General features: G+C 42.2%; 1 protein-coding gene across 1 annotated transcript in view; it reads left to right on the forward strand.

The window, feature by feature from the left end:
* TMTC2 (transmembrane O-mannosyltransferase targeting cadherins 2) overlaps nt 1-19,890 on the forward strand; it is a 359,943-nt gene that overhangs the window by 311,297 nt on the left and 28,756 nt on the right. Inside the window, exon 10 of the mRNA XM_065423466.1 lies at nt 11,657-11,771. Within this exon, the coding sequence (XP_065279538.1) occupies nt 11,657-11,771 (115 nt within the window). The remainder of the gene's footprint in view (nt 1-11,656; nt 11,772-19,890) is intronic.

Genomic DNA, 19,890 nt, shown 5'->3' on the forward strand with positions numbered 1-19,890 from the left:
TGGGCAATAAACAAAAATTCACAGAAGCCCCATGACCTGTCCCTGACAGTTGCTAAAATTATCTGTGACAAAATGGGGAGGGACGAGAGTCCTGCTGCTGCTCTGGGGTCCCCTCCACCACCCACGGCAGTTGAGAGTGCTGGGGCCCCCCTACTGCCCACCTCTCAGGGGCTGAAGCAGAAAGTGTCACTGAGGTTTCTGGAAGTCACGAATTCTGTGACCTCCATGACAAACTCTTAGCCTTTCTTATAATCGTGTTACTAAGCTTTTTGGAATATGAAGGGAGAATAGTTATACACATTTTATTATAAAGAGTTTTAGAGAAGCAGTGAAAAGAATATGCTTTCAGCCGCTGCAGTAGGAGCAGCTACATCTCTGTATAACTATATAATTTTATATAACTATTTTAACCTAGACAGTTACACCCCTCTGCACTGTCACATCTAAGAAATGTAACAGCGCCTTCATATTTGAGTGGTGCAATAGTGGATACATAGGTAAATTCTGTATTCCTTCAGAGAGGCCCAATGGATGCTATTTTGGAAGATTCTTCAGTAAGTCATTAGATTTTGGGTGAGGTATTGGTTAGAAATTCTTTCCAAGGGTAACATGTATTTTGAAGAATTTCCATACAGGGAGTGAAATAAAAGCTGATATATCTGTTTCATTTGTAATTAAGATATCCTAATTTCAAGACACTGCTGTTTGTTTTACCATGTGACCATGGTTACCATGTGACACTGCTGTTCATTTTGCCCATTAGGATTTTTGTCAGTTACATTCTTTTACTTTCTCTATCAGGATAGTTATAGATATCAAAGAAAAATCCCTGTTTGAACTTTAATTTTGTCTGGAAGTCAGTTATTTTACAAAATTTGGAAACTAGAAATCTGATATTTCTAAAGTTTTGTTTCTAAAATCTAGGGATACTTTTTGGTATTAGACAGCTCAAAATAATATGAGGCGGGGGAAATTTTCTCTAACTGAATTGATTGGCCTAATAAAATATTTGACAATATTTATATTTCATCCAAATGGAACTGAAAGCTACAAATATATTTTTCAATCAGAGTTATGTATATTCAAGCAGCTTGCGTTTGGAGCCTTCACTATAAATGTGTATGTTTTTACGGTATTGTATGTCACCATCTCCTGCTGTTGGATACATAAATAGCTCTTCACTTAGGAGTGTCTCACTCAGCTGATTTTGTGCTTTTATTCTATTTTTACAAGGATGTTTTCATGCCAGCAGTTTAGGGCCAGTTTTATTTGTCATCGACCTCCAACTTAGGGCCAGTATTTTAAATGTGGTTGCTGTCAGGTAATTAATGATCAGTTGCTCAAGCTGGTCTTTAAAGAAATTGCTGTAATGAAAGGCAATAATCTAGGGCCCAATCCAGCAAACTCTCAAGCACACAAGTAGCCCCACTGAAATCAGCAGAACTGCTTGAATCAGTAAGGACAGCTCACATTAGTAAGGATTTTCGGGATCAGACTACCACTTAGATTCATAGCTGAATTTGTCCAACTACTGAGTGCGCTCTGAACAGGACCGGCTCCAGAGTTTTGGCCGCCCCAAGCAGCCAAACAAAAACAAAACAAAAAACAAAACAAAAACAAAAAAAAAGCCGCGATCGCGATCTGCGGCGGCAATTCGGCGGAAGGTCCTTCGCTCTGAGCAGGAGTGAGGGACCGTCCGCCGAATTGCCGCCGAACAGCTGGACGTGCCGCCCCTCTCCGAAGTGGCCGCCCCAAGCACCTGCTTGGTAAGCTGGTGCCTGGAGCCGGCCCTGGCTCTGAAGTGTTACCATGAAGCCATTATGTTACACAAAGGAATACTTCTGTTGCTACTGTCTATTTTGTTTTCCCTCCGAAGAGACTACAAAAAGAGGAAAAATATTCTTTTTTTTTCTCTGCATCCTCTGATACCTCAACTGCTCTCATGTGGATTTTGGATGAATTTCCTTTTTACTCCCATTTTCCACATTAGAAATAATTTTTAAATGTATTCTGTTCTTGAACAATGAGCACAAAGGGAAGCACATGACTGATCATGCATGTAGCTATACTGATCAGTCCCAAAGGCAACTGAATATTTTCTGACTTTTTACTATTGAATAACTCAGAAATAGGTGAGTGGATTCACTCAAATTTACAACCAACACAGCAAAATTAACAAAACTCAGAATTTTCACTTTTAAAGAAAAATGTTCCAAGAAATTAGGAGCATCTGAAAAATTAGTTTTATAGGCTACCTGAGGATTCCCCGGTGTAGGGACATTTCTGGAAAAAGACTAGCACCCTTCCCACCACCCATGAGTGTTAGGAGAAATCTCATTTCAGCTAAAGTAGACTGTTTGTCTGAAATTTGATTGCTCTGTTGTGGGTCCTGAAAATAGATGATTCCGCAATGACAGTGTTAACTACCAAGAAAAAGCAATAAACTATAATAGTGGATATAAAAGACAAATCAAACAAACACTTAAAAGACTGAGAATTAAACCTGCTCTCCAGGGGCAGAGGTGAGATTTGATGAGGATGCTTGGGGAGAAGAACCTATCAGCAGAGGGGTCATAGTGTTAAGCTTAGCTCTTACCACCCTCATGCATAGGAAATTGAGAGGCCATCCTCCACTCTAGCTGCTAGAAGGGAGAAGGTGCTTTTTTGTCTACCCTCCAGAGTCCCCTGGCTGCTCCAAAATGGATAGGAAGGCAGATGTTCTCCACTGCTCTACTCTTCCTCCCTTTACTGGCATCTTTGAGGAAAACAGGAAAGAAAAAATTTTGTCTGCTGTTCTACCGCTCTGCCAACCTTCTTCTAATTCTTTTTCTCATGAGTAACTCCAAGTGACCACCTCTGCAGAAAACAGTGAAAAAACTTAAATTCTGAAAAAATTGATGGCTTATGCATTCTTGGTCAGCAGGGCCAAAACTTCCCATTCATCATAAGCAAGTATGCAAGTGGATTTTTCAAGTCCTACATTAATACAGATACCATAGGATAAGGACACTGAAATATCACAAAGGTTTTTCAGGAAATAGATTTTTATTCTTTCCATCTGAAACTCCAATAGGTCAGGGAAGAGCAGATCTTTTCAGAAATGTCCCTGTTTCAGAAAAATGCTGCTTTCACTTTACATTGGCTATTGATTAGAAAAAAGTAGCCATTTGAAAAATACTGATATTTCTGAAAAAAACATTTTCTCCCAGCACTGAAATGGCTGCACTGTGGTGATGGCCCACCTAGTCATTCCTCAGGGCTTGTACACACTAGCACTTAAGTCGGTACAGCTTATGTCGCTCAGGGGTATGAATAAGCCATCCCCTGAGCAACGTAATTTACACCAACCTAAGCACCAATGTAGCCAGCATAATGCAGCCTCTCACAGTTAGGAGTTATTGTGCCAACGGGAAAACTCTCTCCTGTCAGTATTGGGCGTCTTCACCAGATGAGTTACAGAGGTACAGCTGCACCAATGTAGCACTTCTAGTGTAGACTAGCCCCTAATATATGGTAAAATGCCAGGTTTCCAGGAAGCCCTTATATTCCCTAGGGTTTTTTTTTGGTTCATATGGTTTGACTGTTGAATATACATAAAACAGAGAGCAGAAGAAGAATATGAAGAATACTGTTTTAAGCCCCAGTCCTGAAAATATACATTAACTTAGCTTTAATACTGTAAATAGTTCCACTGGTTTCATATGATCACAACATGCATTGACCACAAAAACTAACATACCTTGTACAGTGATTGTGCCTATTCCAGTTTGCTTTAAATCCATAAACAATGAACACAAAGAAACATACCTCAGAAATTCCTGATTAGACAATTGGCACCCTGAGAGTAATAATTTCTCATTCTTCATTAACTTTCCATGTCCTACAAAAATTAAAGTACTTGTATGGGTACGACATACCAGGGTACAATCTAGATTAATGAGCAGCTGTGCCACCCTTGCCCTGAAACCTTGCGTGCCTTACAACACCTTGCTGAAGGAGTTCCCACCTGGGCCACTCACAAACAGCCTTCCAGCATGTAAGCTAAACCCTGGGTGTTTGTGTGTAACTGCAGCCTGCCAGCCACACTTGGCTCTCACCGAGTGCAGGGTCACCCAACACACCCCCAGTCTTAGATTTCCCCCCAGAAATGTTTGTCCTGTACTGCCCAGCCCTCTCTTGGACAATACAAGTTTATAAATTCAAAGCAAGGTTTTTTCACCGCATGCTTACAGCAGTTGTACTGACTAAACCTCTTAGGTCAGGACCCCTTTTCCAGTCCAATGGCTGCTTCCTCTGTCCCTTCAAATGCAGTGAATAGATGGGCAGAGTGAGAAAGGGGTCCCTTGTGGTGTTTGTCCCTTCTTTTTTACAGTGTAAGTCCCTCTCTTGAAAAACATTTCCAAATGGGGACCAGGAGGCAACAAGTCTATGGAGAAGGATGTTCCCTGCTATTTTTCCTCACCTGTTTGAGCTTCCTTCATTTCCCTTCCTGCTTGATGACTATGTTTACTGCTTAAATGCAAATTAAACAGAGCACACATTCATTTGTTTGAGACCGATCTGTTTTCCAAGCTCAGTTTGGAACAATGTGTTACCACCACCATAAACTGGAATCTTATGCACATACAGTATTGCTGCACATATTTTATCAGGATGGTACTGATCAGAAAAGTGAGTTTTTAGATACCTTACTATACTTTGTACAAAGTTTAATACAATAATGTGTAGGGTGTGAATACAGGGGTACCTTCCGTCACAATGGGGAACACCAAAACCAAAGCTACTGTGGTGAAGAAGCTTCTTCATCAACTCTTGATATTGGCGTCAAGCAAGTGTGTGTGTGCGTGTGTGTGTAAGCCATTATAAAAGTATCAGAGGGGTACCCGTGTTAGTCTGGATCTGTAAAAAGCAACAGAGGGTCCTGTGGCACCTTTAAGACTAACAGATGTATTGGAGCATAAGCTTTCGTGGGTGAATGCCCACTTTGTCAGACGCATGTAATGGAATACATCTGTTAGTCTTAAAGGTGCCACAGGACCCTCTGTTCCATTATAAAAGCAATGCTGTCTGACACACATTTTTGAAACTTCATCTGCAAACTGTACAAGTGTGTCTTCTTCACATTTAAAATGTCCCTATACTACAAACATCTACAGCCTTTACAAAATAAGATGAGAGAGGAAAAAATGGAAATGTGACACTAAACACCACTGTATTCATACCCTGCCCACTGTTGTAATCATCTTTGTACAAAATATTCCTTGTGGGGTATCATTTGAAAATGAATAGCTCACTGATCATTAATATTCATGCAGGATGTATGTACTCAGTGGGAATTAAGATTTATGGACTTATGCTGGAATGATAGTTAAAATGTGTTCAAACCAGATATGTCAGAGGGAGTTGTTAAACAGGTCTATCCTAAACAAAGGAATGTGTGTTTACCTCAATTTACATATAAACAGTAAACAGACCCATCAAGCTAACAAGAAGTTTGGGATAAGACAGCTGGCATCTACACCCAGAAGGAGAGAGAAGCTTGGTCCAGATTTTACTTTTCAGAAGAATCCATTTCAAAGATTTACTGGTCTGTAAGGATGGGAAGGGGTGGGGGGCTGAACCCCAAGTGATAAGCAACTCAAACAAATGATTATATCCAATATTACTGCATTATAAAGTTGTATAGAGTCAGGTATTTCCTGAAAGCTAATGACATGCTGGTGATTAATATCATTGTGAAGTGTATGTATTAACACTATATAAGGAATTATGGATACTCATTGATATTAGGCTGTACAGCCTGCCCAAACAGGAGTGGATGTCACAGCTATTTATCTACCTGTCTCCTGTGTTTAAAGTGAACTGTTTGATAACTCCAGCTAAAGTAACAAACTGTTAAATATTGACTCTTTACAGGGGCATCAAATCTTAATATCTCAACTGTCCAGGAGAGGGCTGGACATTGTAGAACACATTTTTGGGAAAATCTGGGACTGAGAATATGTTGGGGGCAGGCGGTGGCACAATCCCTCTCTGGTCTCTATTGCAACCCAGAATGTGACAGGGAAGTTTGAATGTATAGTCACTGTACCTAACACTGGTTCTTCTGAATTTAAGATGCATGTGAGCATAGATTGCAGACATTTAAAATCCATTGCAAAGTCCTTGATCCAAAAATATCACACCTTGTAAAGTAGATGTGTAAAGACTGTTACAGGGCACAGAATAAAGATGATTAGAGCAGTTTCCCAAGTTTGTTTAATTACCAAGTATTACTAATTTTTCTGGGGTTCTTCTGGTTCCCCTTATTTTTATTTTTTTTATTTTATAATTAAAGTGTTCTTGTAAAGTGTTGTTGTCCTTAAGTTATTGCTATGTCTTAGTGTTGACTCGGTTTAATAATTTGTTGTTGTTGGGGTATGCACCTAGGTTTTTGACATCTGCTTTCCAAGACCTATTGGTACTGCTTGGTAAAGGGACAGTCTCCCGATTTTAATCGCTTCCCTTAATTGCAAAAACTGTTGTAGGAAACAGAAAGGTGCCTGCCATGATTCTCTGAGTAATGCTTTAATAAGTGATCAAATAACAGTTCAGCAAGGGATATGTACACTCTCTTGTTTTCAGTGAGATATCCTTTATAGTTGTAAAGTGGAAGGAATATGTTTATTGGTCATTAACCACCACATTAAGCTGAATAAACAGTACTAATTAAAGCTTAATAAAAATGGAAATGTACTTTGTAGATCAGAAGATGGAATATTGGAGTAGAACACCTTAACTTTCCCTTGAGTAACAGACAGTAGGATGTATGCACAATACCTAGGTAAAATATCATTTTTAATGGTATGGGGAAATTACAATCAAGTTGCATCTAAAGCAACTTCTACAAATTGCAGCACATTCATCAGGTTTTATGTATAGAAACATACATACTGCAAACCGAGCAAATGGAATATGGAATCTATAAAGAGATGCTCTAGTTCAAAAGGAATCATTTTGGGGAAGTAATATTGCCTCTGTTACATTGGAGGTCAGTATAGATGATCACGGTGTCCCTTCTGGTCTTGGATTATATGCATTTATAAATCTAAAGAAGGAATCCAAAGTGTAGACTCTCATGTTGTTTTCTTCTCATCTCTTGTCTCCATGCTGTCCATACAAGATTGCAAACTCTTCAGGGACCTAGCTTATGTCCACAAACAGGCCTAGCAGACTTGGGTGCTATTTAAATAATCATAAATAATGATAATGGCAGAAAGAGAGAAATATTTTTCTCCTGAAGAGTTTTGTTGAGTGTGCTTGAGTTTTAATATTGCTGACAAGTGTATCACAAATCCACTGATAGCTAAATCTAGCTTGCCTATGCATTTTTGTAAGATTGAAGCTAGGAAATGTTAACGTGGTATGTAGGATAGAAGTCGTCCTTCTAGTAATTCTGGGAAAACTTATGCTGAAAAAAAAAAAAGAAAGTTTACCATTTTCCATCTGTACCATCTCTAGTTTAGAAAGAATAGCGGTTGGAGAGAAACAGCTGCACATCATTATAATAATTTACCTTACCTTTTCATTTAAATTGCAAAATATACTTTCGTGCAAACTTAAGCTGGGCAGTTTACTAAGAAAATACTATTTTGATTCTTAGAATAACATGTAGTCAAATTCCAGTTCTTCTGAGATGTCCAGGTTATCTGGAGTATGATGGATGGATTTCTAGAACGAAAAGAAATTGGTTCAGTGATTTAACTCTGTTTTGCTGTCCTAGCCCATTCTCATTGGTCTAACCAACAATCTTATTTTATTTCCTTCAGAGCTTTACCTAATGGCTTTATTTGAGACTAAAAGTTGGGTTTTGAGGGGATGGGAAATTTGGTCCAACTTTTACAGATTTTCTTATCTTTCAGGATTTTAATGTTGGTGTAGCGGGGTGGTCACCCGCTCCTGGCCCCAAAGGGTTAAAAACAGCTCCGGGAGAGGGCTGTGGCAGGGGAAAAGCTGGGCTGATTGGGGGAAACAGCCTCAGCTGGGGGCCATGCCCCAATCAGGGTCCAGCTGGCCCTATAAAGGCCAGTGAAGCCAGGAGCCCACACACAGTCTCTCTCTGCTTTCAGAAAGAGAGGGGCCTGGCTGCTGGGAAGCTCAGGGTACCTAGAGTGAGGCAGGGCTGGGAAAAGGCCAGAGGGGCTGGGGAGCTCCAGGCTGGCAACTCCCCAGGCTAGAGGGCCTTGTCCAAGGCCCCATAGAGGTACTGGGTTGCAGAGAAAGGCAGCAGGTCCAAAAAAAACCTTGCCTGTAATGAGTGGCTTATACTGCAGTCTGCCCCAGGGAGCGGGGGCTAGTTAGTGACTGGCAGTAGCCTACGACTGACGCGAGGTGGGGCTAGGGGGTGGGGGTTTCCCGGGGAGGGGAGACTCAGAGTGAGGGGTTACTGCCAGGGGCAGCACCCCAGATAACGGGGCACTGGAGTCCAGGGAGGGATGTGGGGGTCCAGCGGCAGCGGGATACCGGCCTGCAGTGGGTGCTCTGCTCTGGAAAGAGCTAATTCCCTGAGACGACCAGCAGGAGGCGCCACAGCGGTGAGGCCTGCACCGTTACAGTTGGGATTTGTTAGTGTGTATTCTACATAAGAATAATTGGTACATAATACAAAGTAATGCATGTGGTCTTGACATATGGAGCTGGATGAAATTTTACTTTTTTGCCAAAAAAATGCATATTCAGGTCATCTGAAATAATTCACTAATTTGAGTCAATTTCAGCAAATTGTTTTGTTTTGGGGGGGTTTGGGGGGAGGGGCGGAGATGTGTGGAAATTGAAATGTGAAAATGGTTCATGTTCTCATTTGCATAACAAAATGTTTTGACTTCTTTCATTTCAAAAAGAGGGTTTGTTTCAGGATTTCCCTCAATTGTATCTTTAAAAAGTTATAAAAGTCTTTATACAAAAAAAAAACCCTCTGAAAAACTTTTCAGTAGACACAAAATGAAACTTTGTTTTAGTTCACTGAAATTTTGAAATATTTGGTTTTGGGTTGACCCATAATGATTTTTTTCATTTTTTCAGACCTGCACCAGAACTGAATATTCAGTTATTTGTACAGCACTATTAGCATATGCTTGTAAAACATGGGTATATGATTTTGGAGGGTTTTTGGGGGGGGGTAGGGGGTGCAGGTTTCCTGGAGGAATTCTGCACCATAGTGCACGTGCAGAATTTATGTCCCCCACAGATTTCTTTGCTTCCCTGCAGAAAAATGACTTTCTGATGGGGAAGCAAAGGGAAACCTCAAGAGCAGTCAGGCACCCCTCTCCGGCAGCATGGGTGCGTTGTTTCAGGGGTCTGAGGAAGCCAGCAGAGAGGTAAATCACCATGGAGGAGGGAGGGGTTGGGTACGCCCCGGCCGGTGGCTTCTAACCGACTCTGGGCTCAGCTGCTAGTTCTGGAGAGACTGAGGAGTATGGGACTTCCTCTTCCCCTTCAGGGACCAGGTCAAACCTCCCCCAGAAACCTCCCCAGGCAGCAGGAAACTCTGCACCCCCTAGAACCAGTTTCCTGCCCCGATCACTCCTCAGCCGTGGGGGGAGGGGTTACCTGTGCGCCCAACTCCTGTGCATCCAGACCTGCCCATACCCAGTCCCCTCCACTGAGCCTCACTCTCTCTGCACCAAATCCCCCACAACCAACCCCCCACTTTGCCAAGCCTCACACCTCATTCAAACCCCCACCCCAATGAATCCCCCCCTGCACCTGGACCCCTACCTCACCAAGCCGCACTCCCCCAGCCCTCCACACCCAGACCCCCCTTGCGAAGCCCCATCCCTCCCACATCCAGACCCCACAGCTGAGCCCCAACTACCTTCACCTACACCCCCCTGCAGAGTCCCATTGCTACTGCACTCGGAACCCCCCAACGAGCCCCTGTGCATCCAGATCCCCATGGCACCAAGACCCCCTACCGAGCTGCCTGCACCCAAATTGCACCACACTGCACCCTTTCACCCCACACCTGGATCCCCCCACACTAAGCCCCTCCACACTTGGATCCTGCTGGGCTGCCTACATCTGGTGTGCCTGTTGCGGAGGAGCAGAGGGCTGCAGGGTGATCTCCCACGTCCGTGCAGTCAGTGGCCTGTGCTCCCCACCGCCATGCTGGAGCCTCCACATTTATTTATTGATAAATAACATTTGCAGATTTTTAAAATATTGTGCAAAAATTTTTTAGGTTTTTGGTGCAGAATTCCCCCAGGAGTCTTCTCCCTCTGTGCGAAATGAACAGTGACTGGGAGTATTGTTTCTGAATGCTGGAGCGCACTGTATCATTTTCTGCTTTTACTGTATGTGTTCTGCGACTATTATAGCTTTTTTGTTATCCATAGTATCTGCCTGCAGTTTTACTATTTATTATGGCATATTAAAGTACAGAACAGCCTGTACAGCATGGTCATTTATTTTATTTTTTTTTGTTCACTAAAACTTCTCTCCAAAGCAGATTATTGTGTTTCAGCATTTTTCTTCATGGTTTTCAGTGTTTTCTTCAGGATGAAAACATTTGATCGGGACTGAAACTCCTATACGTGTAGAAATATTTTCTCTATTTCTGCCAATATCTGAGTGTTATGTTTTTCTCCCCCTTGTACTTTGTTTAGTTCAAAAATTATAGAACTGTTGGGCAGTTTTACAACTAAAAAAGTGTGCACTATGAATGTATACCGTGAATCTGTATACTCTTTAATGGATTTGTACATACTGGCTATAGCCATGTAGATGTTTTTAACTCATTTAGTGTTACTTTTCCTAAAAACAAAGGATAATAAATGTATGGGGTTGTTGTAATAGCATTACTTACGAGAGAAATTAAGAAAACAAAGTTAAAGTAAAAATTCTTCTTTCATTTACACTGTATTTTCACTGGTGTAACTCCATTGGTTTCAAAGCAATTACTCCTGGGTTTATCGTAATAATGTGAATATAGAATCAGAGAGAAAAGGTAGGTGTGGTAATATCTTTTATTGCACCAGCTTCTGTTGGTGAAAGCGACAAGCTTTCAAGTTTCAGGCAACCTGAAGAAGAACTCTGTGTAAGCTCAAAAGCTTGTCTCTCTCACCAGCAGAAATTGGCCTAATAAAAGTTATTACCTCACTCATCTTGTCTCTTTAATATCCTGGGTCTGACATGGCTACAAGAACACTGCATACAGAGAAGAATGAGAAATTGGATAGCAAGATGAAGACTTTGATATAAAATATTATGTATAGTTGGCTCGTGTTGTGTTGTATGTGCTTCAAAGTCAGGCACAATGCACAACAGACTGCATTAAACAGTGGTAACCCTGTTTTAGAGTTTAGAATTTTGGGTTTATCATAAATGTAATGTTACTTAAACATAGGATGGTGAAGATATATTTAATTGACTGTATGGAAACTCATATAGATTTCACCTAATCAAAGAAGGGCATCTAGATAGATATGCTGTAGCTATAATTTACAGCATCTCTGCTATTCTACTAGTAACAATACAAAAAACACCCTCCATACAATTTTGTCTCCTTCCAAAACATATTTCCTTTTGAGTCTCTGATGTCTGATTTTCACATGTGTTACTCTCCATCATACTGTTTACTTCTTCCCCTTTTGAGCTAACATCCATATCCTCCATGCAGGTCAGTTTCTCCTAGAAGAATCCCGCCTGATAGAAGCAGCTGAGATGGCAAAGAAGGCAGCTGAGCTGGACAATACAGAGTTTGATGTTGTCTTCAATGCAGCCCATATGCTCAGGTTAGTTCTCTACCTTATTCTTATTTGGTTTTCTTGCGCTCTCTTTTCCCCTAACCCCAAACTCTGCAGTATTTGCTTACAGCGAGTGGTGTTTTTTGTTTGTTTTTGTTTTTTAACCAAATACCCCCTTTGAACGCTTTGTTATAACTAATAAGGAAGAAAAAAAACGTTTGCAGACTCTAGCGAGTCTATTTTTAACTTTTCTATATTTTACACGCCTTATTCACTACCTTGGAAATTTCTGTATTTCACAAGCATGTAATCATCTTTGTTTGTATATGAGAACAATATATCTTCTTTTCCTACAGTACCTTCAGCAACATTGCCTTTTAAATTATTTTTAAAGACTTGAGTCACAAAAATAGAGAGACTATAAATAAGAGAATGGAACTCTACTGCTCTGACCGTAACTTGAGAGTATTGGAAATACCAAAGAATATTATATAAATATCATTAGGGAGTAGAAAGCTGATTAGAAGTCTAACTAAATATCCGTCTCAAGGGTTATGGAGACTTTGAGAAATACAGGAATGATTAATGATATTATCAGATCCCCTTGATTCAGAGGCAGTCTTGTATTTAATTTTGTTCTGGTATCTGAAATTTTAGATTTCCATTTAAAACCAATGCACCTTGACTTTCAGCAACTTTGAGCTTCTACCTAAACAATTACATTAACCCCATATTACTATATTAGTCTCCAGGCTTTATTTCTAGGATAACTTGGTAATGGTTATGCTTCTTATGTACTTAAAAGGAAGAGCAATGACTGAACACAAATGGTTTGGGTTAGGTTATATCTTGCTTAAGAAAATATACCATATATAATGTACAAAAATAAGGGAAGTAGTTTTGAGTAAATACATTCAATTAGCACAGAGCAGTCATTAGAACAGTTATCTTAATAGACTTCTCTTGCTATGCAATTTATAATTTTAACATCCACAAATACAAAATGAAAAAGAAAATGGCTTGTAAAAGAAGATAGAATAAGTTCTTAGTTGAGTGACCTACTTTCCAAACTGAACTGAAGGTTCCTATATAAGGATTTTGAAATAAGCCCCAAAATGCCTTTAAAAGATTGTTAGAAAGAGATGGACTCAGTTCTTGTAGATCAGTAAAGGAAACCAAGACAAATGGTACAATTGTTCATCCATTAAATATTATCCCAAAAAACAGCACCAATATCGATGGTTTTAAGGATCCTTCTGTTTGCCTTGCTCACTTTCTAACATTTAATCATCCTTAGGAATGGGCATATGCAGAGTCATTCATCTAAACATTAGATTAATGAAGAAAACAAGCCTAGGAAATTAGGCACATAGATGATGGGATTCACTATAAAATGGAGTTTTGGTTTTGTCTTTAAAGTGAAGGTATGATGCTGAGGGGCAATGGTATATCATCAAGGTAGGTTAGTGTTGTCACCCTTACAGGACTAGCTGCACCTCTCATCCCTTCATGGCATCTCTAAATGTACCCCCATCAGGTTTGACCTTGTTCTTTACCACCTTGGGGTAAAATTATGCTATTCTCCTACTCTTAGGCCTGGTCTACACTACAAAGTTTGGTCAACTTAAGTCACCGTGCGTCAACACTCAAATTTGTCTCTGGCCAACATAAGTGCCTGTAGCGGGGTGGTCACCCGCTCCTGCCCTGAGGGGTTGGGAAAAGCCCTGCAGAGGGCTTGGGCTGGGCAAGGTAAAACCCTGGCTGATTGGGGGAAGTGGCTGCAGCTGGGCCACACCCTAATCAGAGCCCAGATGGCCTGTATAAAGAGGCTGGGAGCCAGAAGCCCAACAGTCTCTCTCTGCCTTCAGAGAGAGAAGGGCCTGGCTGCAGGGAGCTTTACAGGGTACCTGAGTGGAGCCAGGCTGGGGAAAGGCTGAGGAGCTGGGGAGCTCCAGCCTGGAAAGCCCCAGGCTGCGGCCTAGGAGAAGGCTAAGGGGTACTGGGGGTTGCAGAGGGCAGCCCAGGGCTAGGCCAAGGCAGCAGGTCCAAACCCAACCTTGAACATGATGAGTGGCCTATACTGCAGTCTGCCCCAGAGAGTGGGGGCTAGTTGGTGACTGGCAGTGGCCTTATCCTGAGGTGAGGTGGGGTTAGTGGGTGGGGGTTCCCCTGGGAGGGGAGACCCAGCGTGTGGGTATTGTCAGGGGGCAGCACCCAGAGCCAGGGGCACTGGGGTCCTGGGAGGGACACGGGGCCAGTGCAGAGGACAAGGCGGATCACCGCCCTGCAGAGGGCGCTCCAGAGGCTGGTGAGCTAATTCCCTGGACGACCAGCAGGAGGCGCCGCAGGGGTGAGTCCGTTCCTCTACAGTGCCCTGTTACAGCAAGAAGTAAAACCACGTCCCTGAATGGCATGGAGCCAAGATTGACATACTGGGGTCAACACAGTGTGAGTGTAGTAGACTCCACTGCCATGGGGTCACGAACACTGGAAGCCCGCCCCTAAGTTTTTGAAATGCCTTTTCCTGATGGTCTACCTTGGCAAGCACACCTCACAGCTCTTCCTTGTTGCGTGCAACTACCCAACCAACCATGCCGGCTCCACACAGTAGATGCGCTCCTGCCAGGAGCAGACAGGAGATAATGGTCTCCTGAGCATATGGAAAGAAGAGGCTGTGCAAGCACAGCTATGGGCCAGCCACAAAAACATGGACATCTATGAACAGATTGCATCGGGGTGCGGGCAGAGGGATATAACAGGGATCAGCAGCAGTGCCATGTGAAATTAAAGGAACTTTGCCCGGGATAGTCCAAGGCCTGGGAGGCCAACAATAGATCTAATTGTGTCCTGCAGTTCTGCTGCTTTTACAACAAACTGCATGCCATACGTGGCAGATATCCCACCAGCACCCCTCAGACTAGTGGGAATACCGAGGAGGAAGAGAGGTGGGAGGCTGCAGCCATGCCACAAGCCAGGATCTGTTTGAGACTCTATCACACTCTAGCCAGTCCTACCAGCCAAGCTAACAAGACAAAAGAGTAGAGGTATAACAAACAGAGGTAGAGTTGGCATCTGCTTTTCATTCCATGTTGGATTAGACAAGGGGCCATGCAGGACAGTTTGTTCATGAACATAGGGATGTCCCTTGTATTCTCCTGAGAGAGCTTGATGAAACTTTCATGGAGATACTTTGCAATCCTTTACCAGTGTTTTTAGGGATAGCTGCCTTATTTCTTTCTCTGTGGTAGACAATTTCCCATGTCGCTTCACAATGAGTTCAGCTGGCACTGTTGCAGTAAATAAACTAGCAGCATACAGGCCTGAGCAGCTTTGAGACACCAGTAGCAGCTGTGTACTCGGTGCCTTTGTTACCCTCAAGATTAAATGATGATCTAAAACTATCACCACATGTGGGAAATAATGCCAGTAGTTGGTGCCATTGCCCTCTACTTGTACCCTTGAATAGGGACCAAAATTGTATTGTTTCACATGGAACAGAAAATCCTTCCCTCACCCTATCCCTGGCAGACCATACTCACCATGGCAGGACTGGAGAGGAGTGCTGTGCTGAGGTGTTCCAAAGAAGAAGTGTCAATAAGAAGAAAGGGAAAGATAAGTTTCAAAATTCCCTTCCATTATTCCGTCCATGGTTGCTATTCCCTATACCTCCCCCCACCCCGCCCCAGCATACCAAGTGTTATCATGGGTCACATCCTTACCCTTACCACTCCAGACCACAGGACAGCAAGGAGACCACAGCTTCACATACTCTGACTTGTGAGAACCACATTTGAGGTATGTGTAGCCCCAATGGACTACATTTGTGCACTGAAATGTTTGCTGGCTTTCCAATTTGTTAAGTTTGCATTACATTGCCTGTGGGTTTTTTGCATGTTGTTTTTCTGCACTTTCCCCCCCATTGAATAAAATTCTAGTTTTATTCTCCAAAAAATATCTTTATTAAGTTGCAGAACGCAACTTCTAAAGACTTCGTCAACTGCATAGCTTCATACTGGGATCTTGTAATGACCCTTGTGTCTGGCTGTTCTAAATCAGTAGAAAGCCACTCCACCTCCATCCTGGTGGCAGCTTTTCCCCCTTTGCCTCACAGATATTATTCAGGACAGAACAGGCAGCTGTAATTATTGGGATATTTTTCTCACTGACATCCAATCTAGTGAGTAAACACCTCCAGCATCCCTTCAGTCTATCAAAACCACATTCAACAGTCATTCTGCAGCTGCTGTGCCCATTGTTGAATATTTCCTTGATGTTGTCGAGGTGGCCAGCATACAGCTTCATGAGCCAGAGGGAAGCTGGGTCCCTCAGAATCACTATTGGCATTTCAGTATCGCCAATGGTAATCTGCCAGTCGGGAAAGAATGTTCCTGCTTACAGCTCTCTGAACAGACCTGTGTTCTTAAAGATGCGTGTGTCATACACCTTCCCTGACTAGCCCACTTTTTGTTGATGTACTCTGTGGGAAGGTGGGCTAGTGCCCAACAACAGTTCAGGAACCCCATTGCTGTAAATCTATCCACTGTGTCACGTTGCCGAGAGTCAAAGTCCTGTGTAGCAGGAGACAATTAACGGCCCTGCACACTTGAATGACAACAGCCCCTAATGTGGATTTTCCAACTCTATAAGGATTTCCCACTGACTGGCGGCAATCTGGCATTCCAGGCTTCCGGAGTGCCATCACCACTCACTTCTTTACTGTCAGTGCAGCTCTCATTCTAGTGTCCCTGTGCTTGGGTGAGCTCAGCACACAGATTCAGGAATGTGGCCTTTCACATCCAAAAGTTTTGCACCCCCTACTTGTCATCCCAAATCTCCATTACTGTGCGATCTCACCAGTCAGTGCTCGTTTCTCATGCCCTGAAGCAGCACTCCAACATCTGCAGCTGCTCCATGAACACCAACAACAGCCTTGAATAGTTTTTCACTATGTTCCTCAGCAAACTGTCCTTGAAGAAACTGTAATGTCCTTCATTGTTATGGTACTTCCTGCAGGTCTGGAAATAGAGGAGCTTCATGCGACTTGTGTTTGCAACATTCATGAGAATAGTGCAGAGTTCTGCAGGCTCTGTGCTTTTGTCAGAGATGGCAGACACTGAAAAGTGCTGCACGGCTTTGTGGGGTTTTTAAAAAAATGGTATACAAATTATGGGATATATCTGGCATTATGGGATGGAGAAAGTTGCATACTGGGAACTTGATCCCTGGGTGAGTCATGCCTATCCAACAACACATTGCAAACATTTCCCAAAAGTTATTATGATGGATGGCAGCAAGTGGCACTTTGGGATACCTACCTATGGTTCACCACAATTTGCACCGAGACAAGCACTTCTGGTGAGTAAGCACAGGGCTGATTCAAGCATGCATGCACCCACGTGATATACAAACTTTGATGGCTGTATGGCAACGTAACTTGCATTGACCAAAGCTTGCATTGTAGACATGGCCTTAGACTGGGTCCCAGGCTACAACACTCTGGGTTCACTTTCTCTGGAGTGTGTCAAAGTTCAGTCCCAAGTCCTACTGTTTTCTGAGTCTGGTTAAATTGGTGTGGCTGGCTTAGCAGGAGTCCGGGCAGCAACATTAAAGTCAACAGTCCTGGGTGTTTGCTGAGAGGTTATTAGCTGGTCTGTTGCCTCCTTCCTGCCTACATTTCCTCACAATTCTGCTAGTGAATTCACTCAATATTTGTGTACAGTAAACAACAAATAACAGTCAGACTAACAGAATATATATTCAAAAGTTATTGTAGCAGCTTCAAATCCATCCCAAAGTGTTTGTGGGATTTTTGGAGGAGGTGGGTTTTCAGGATGGATTTGAATGACAGAGAACTGAGATGGTTCCAGGCAGTTGGATTAGAAGGAAAGAGGGTGTAGAGATATGGGTGAGAAGGAAAGGAGGTGAATGGTTATAAACGGAGCATTAAAGGTGGCAAGGTGGGATGCAACAACAAACCAGAACAGAGAGGTAAGTGGGTGCTGCCTTGAAAGCAAAGCTGAGAATTTTAAACAGCATAGTAGGCAATGGTAGACAATGGAGTGGCCCAGAGGAATTGTGCAGGCTGATTGTCAAGTGAAAGATTATTTTAGATGCTAGATGGACTGGAGGATTGTGAGGTGGAAAATGTTAGATTAGAGGTGTTAACCAGGCAGGGGATGAACTTTGTAGCTATGGTTACAGAGAAGAAGAGATGGATTTAAAATAAATTGTTTATTAAAAAACAACAGGATTTGTGTTGGCCTGGATGTAGAACAAGAGGTTCAAAATGACAGGAAGGTAATAACAACAATACATGATAGCAATATGATTTTTGAGGTAAAGTCAGGTTTTTGAAAAGCCAAAAATATAAAATGACTTACTTCTTTTAGAGCAGTGGTGGGCAACCTCCAGCCTGCGGGCCGCACACAACCCATCAGGGTAATCTGCTGGTGGGCTGCCAGACAGTTTTACATTTGCACAGCCACCCATAGCTTCCAGTGGCTGCGGTTCGCTGTTCCTGGCCAATGGGAGCTTCGGGAAGCGCAGCCAGCACATCCCTGTGGCACACGCCTCTTCCTGCAGCTCCCGTTGGCGGGAACGATGAACCATGGCCACTGGGAGCTGCAGGCAGCCATACAAATGTAAACAAACTGTCTTGCGGCCCGCCAGCGGATTACCCTGACGGGCTGCAGGTTGCCCACCCCTGTTTTAGAGAGACAAGGTGGGTGAAGAAATATCTTTTATTAGACTTTGAATTTTCACCAAGAGAAGTTGATTCAATAAAAGATATTACCTCAACCACCTGGTCTCTCTAACCAACATGGGACCCACATGGCTACAACAACACTACAAACACTATTAAAATTTTTTAGTAGCTTTTGCATTTAAAGTGTATCTTATTTTAGTGAGCAACTTTTCTTGCACCTTTTTCCCATAAACATTAACTCAGAGTAGAATAAATGTTTAACTACAAACACCCACATTCATTCTTCTGTGCAATATAAACATTCCCACATAACATGAATATGTGAATATTTAAATAATGAACAAAGTTACTCTTTGTACTCATAACAGGAGCAAATCCTTCTTGCTTGGCGTGGCTTGCTCAGACAGTCCCACTACTTTAGTGGGATGACTCTGGTCAGCAAGGAAAACAGGATTTGAAAATGTTATCACTCATGTCCATACAGAATTAGGAAATCCAGTTTACTTCTAATTGCCTAAACTCACATATTGAACTGTCATGCTTATCTTGTATATTTCTTTGACTACTACCTTGTTTTATTGAAATATATTAATGTAAACTCAAATATTTACAGAAATACAATTTATCATTTAGCTTTTGTGAAATAGACTAATTATAGAGAAATTCCTTAATATTAATAAAGCAAGTTAGATTGCAGGCCTTAGAGTTAGAGAATAGCTAGTACCTATTCAACAGCTAATTTGATATTTCCTAACAAAGACCCTGTACTTGCAATGAGCTCTGTAATAGGTAAGGTTTCTGGATTTCAGTGGCACAGGTGTGCCTATCTGAGGCTCACTGCAGGTTCAGGGCCTTTGGGAGTCAATGTGAGTTGTAGGTCCTCTGCAGCTTTTCGATTTTATGCCTGTGTGTCCGAAACAAACTTCAGCCTGAGGCCTGATGCTCAACATGCAAAATGTAGCCCAAATAGGTGAAGTTTGGCAAAGTTCTAAGAAACTGAAAACAGGGTGGAGGGTGATTGAGTGACATAAATAAAAATAGGATGAAGGTTGAAATGTTTACTGTCTGATCATGATTTTATTATAGCACCAAAAGTTTCATTTAAGAATTAAGCTTTAGTGCCAAATTCTGGCTTTCTAGATTATTTTTCCTTACATAGAAGTTCCCGGTTTTCTTTGGCCGGGCAGATGCCAGATTCTCACTTAACACCAGGAGCTTTCAATTCAGGGCTTTATAACACAGCAGACGCCAAGTGGACGAGGTTAACAATCCTCCTTCCCACTGAAATATTTGCACGTCTAGACAAATATAATGTAATCACCCCATTATTGATTTTTTATTTACTTTAAGGGCTGATTAGCAACATAATAATTTAAATGAATCAGCCTTGAATTGTTTATCTTTTATTTGGGTGTCCATGGAACTTGAGAGTCATACTTACTCAAGTCCAATTGTGAGATA

The sequence above is a fragment of the Emys orbicularis genome, chromosome 1, assembly GCF_028017835.1.
Source record: "Emys orbicularis isolate rEmyOrb1 chromosome 1, rEmyOrb1.hap1, whole genome shotgun sequence".
NCBI classification, from domain to species: Eukaryota; Metazoa; Chordata; order Testudines; family Emydidae; genus Emys; species Emys orbicularis.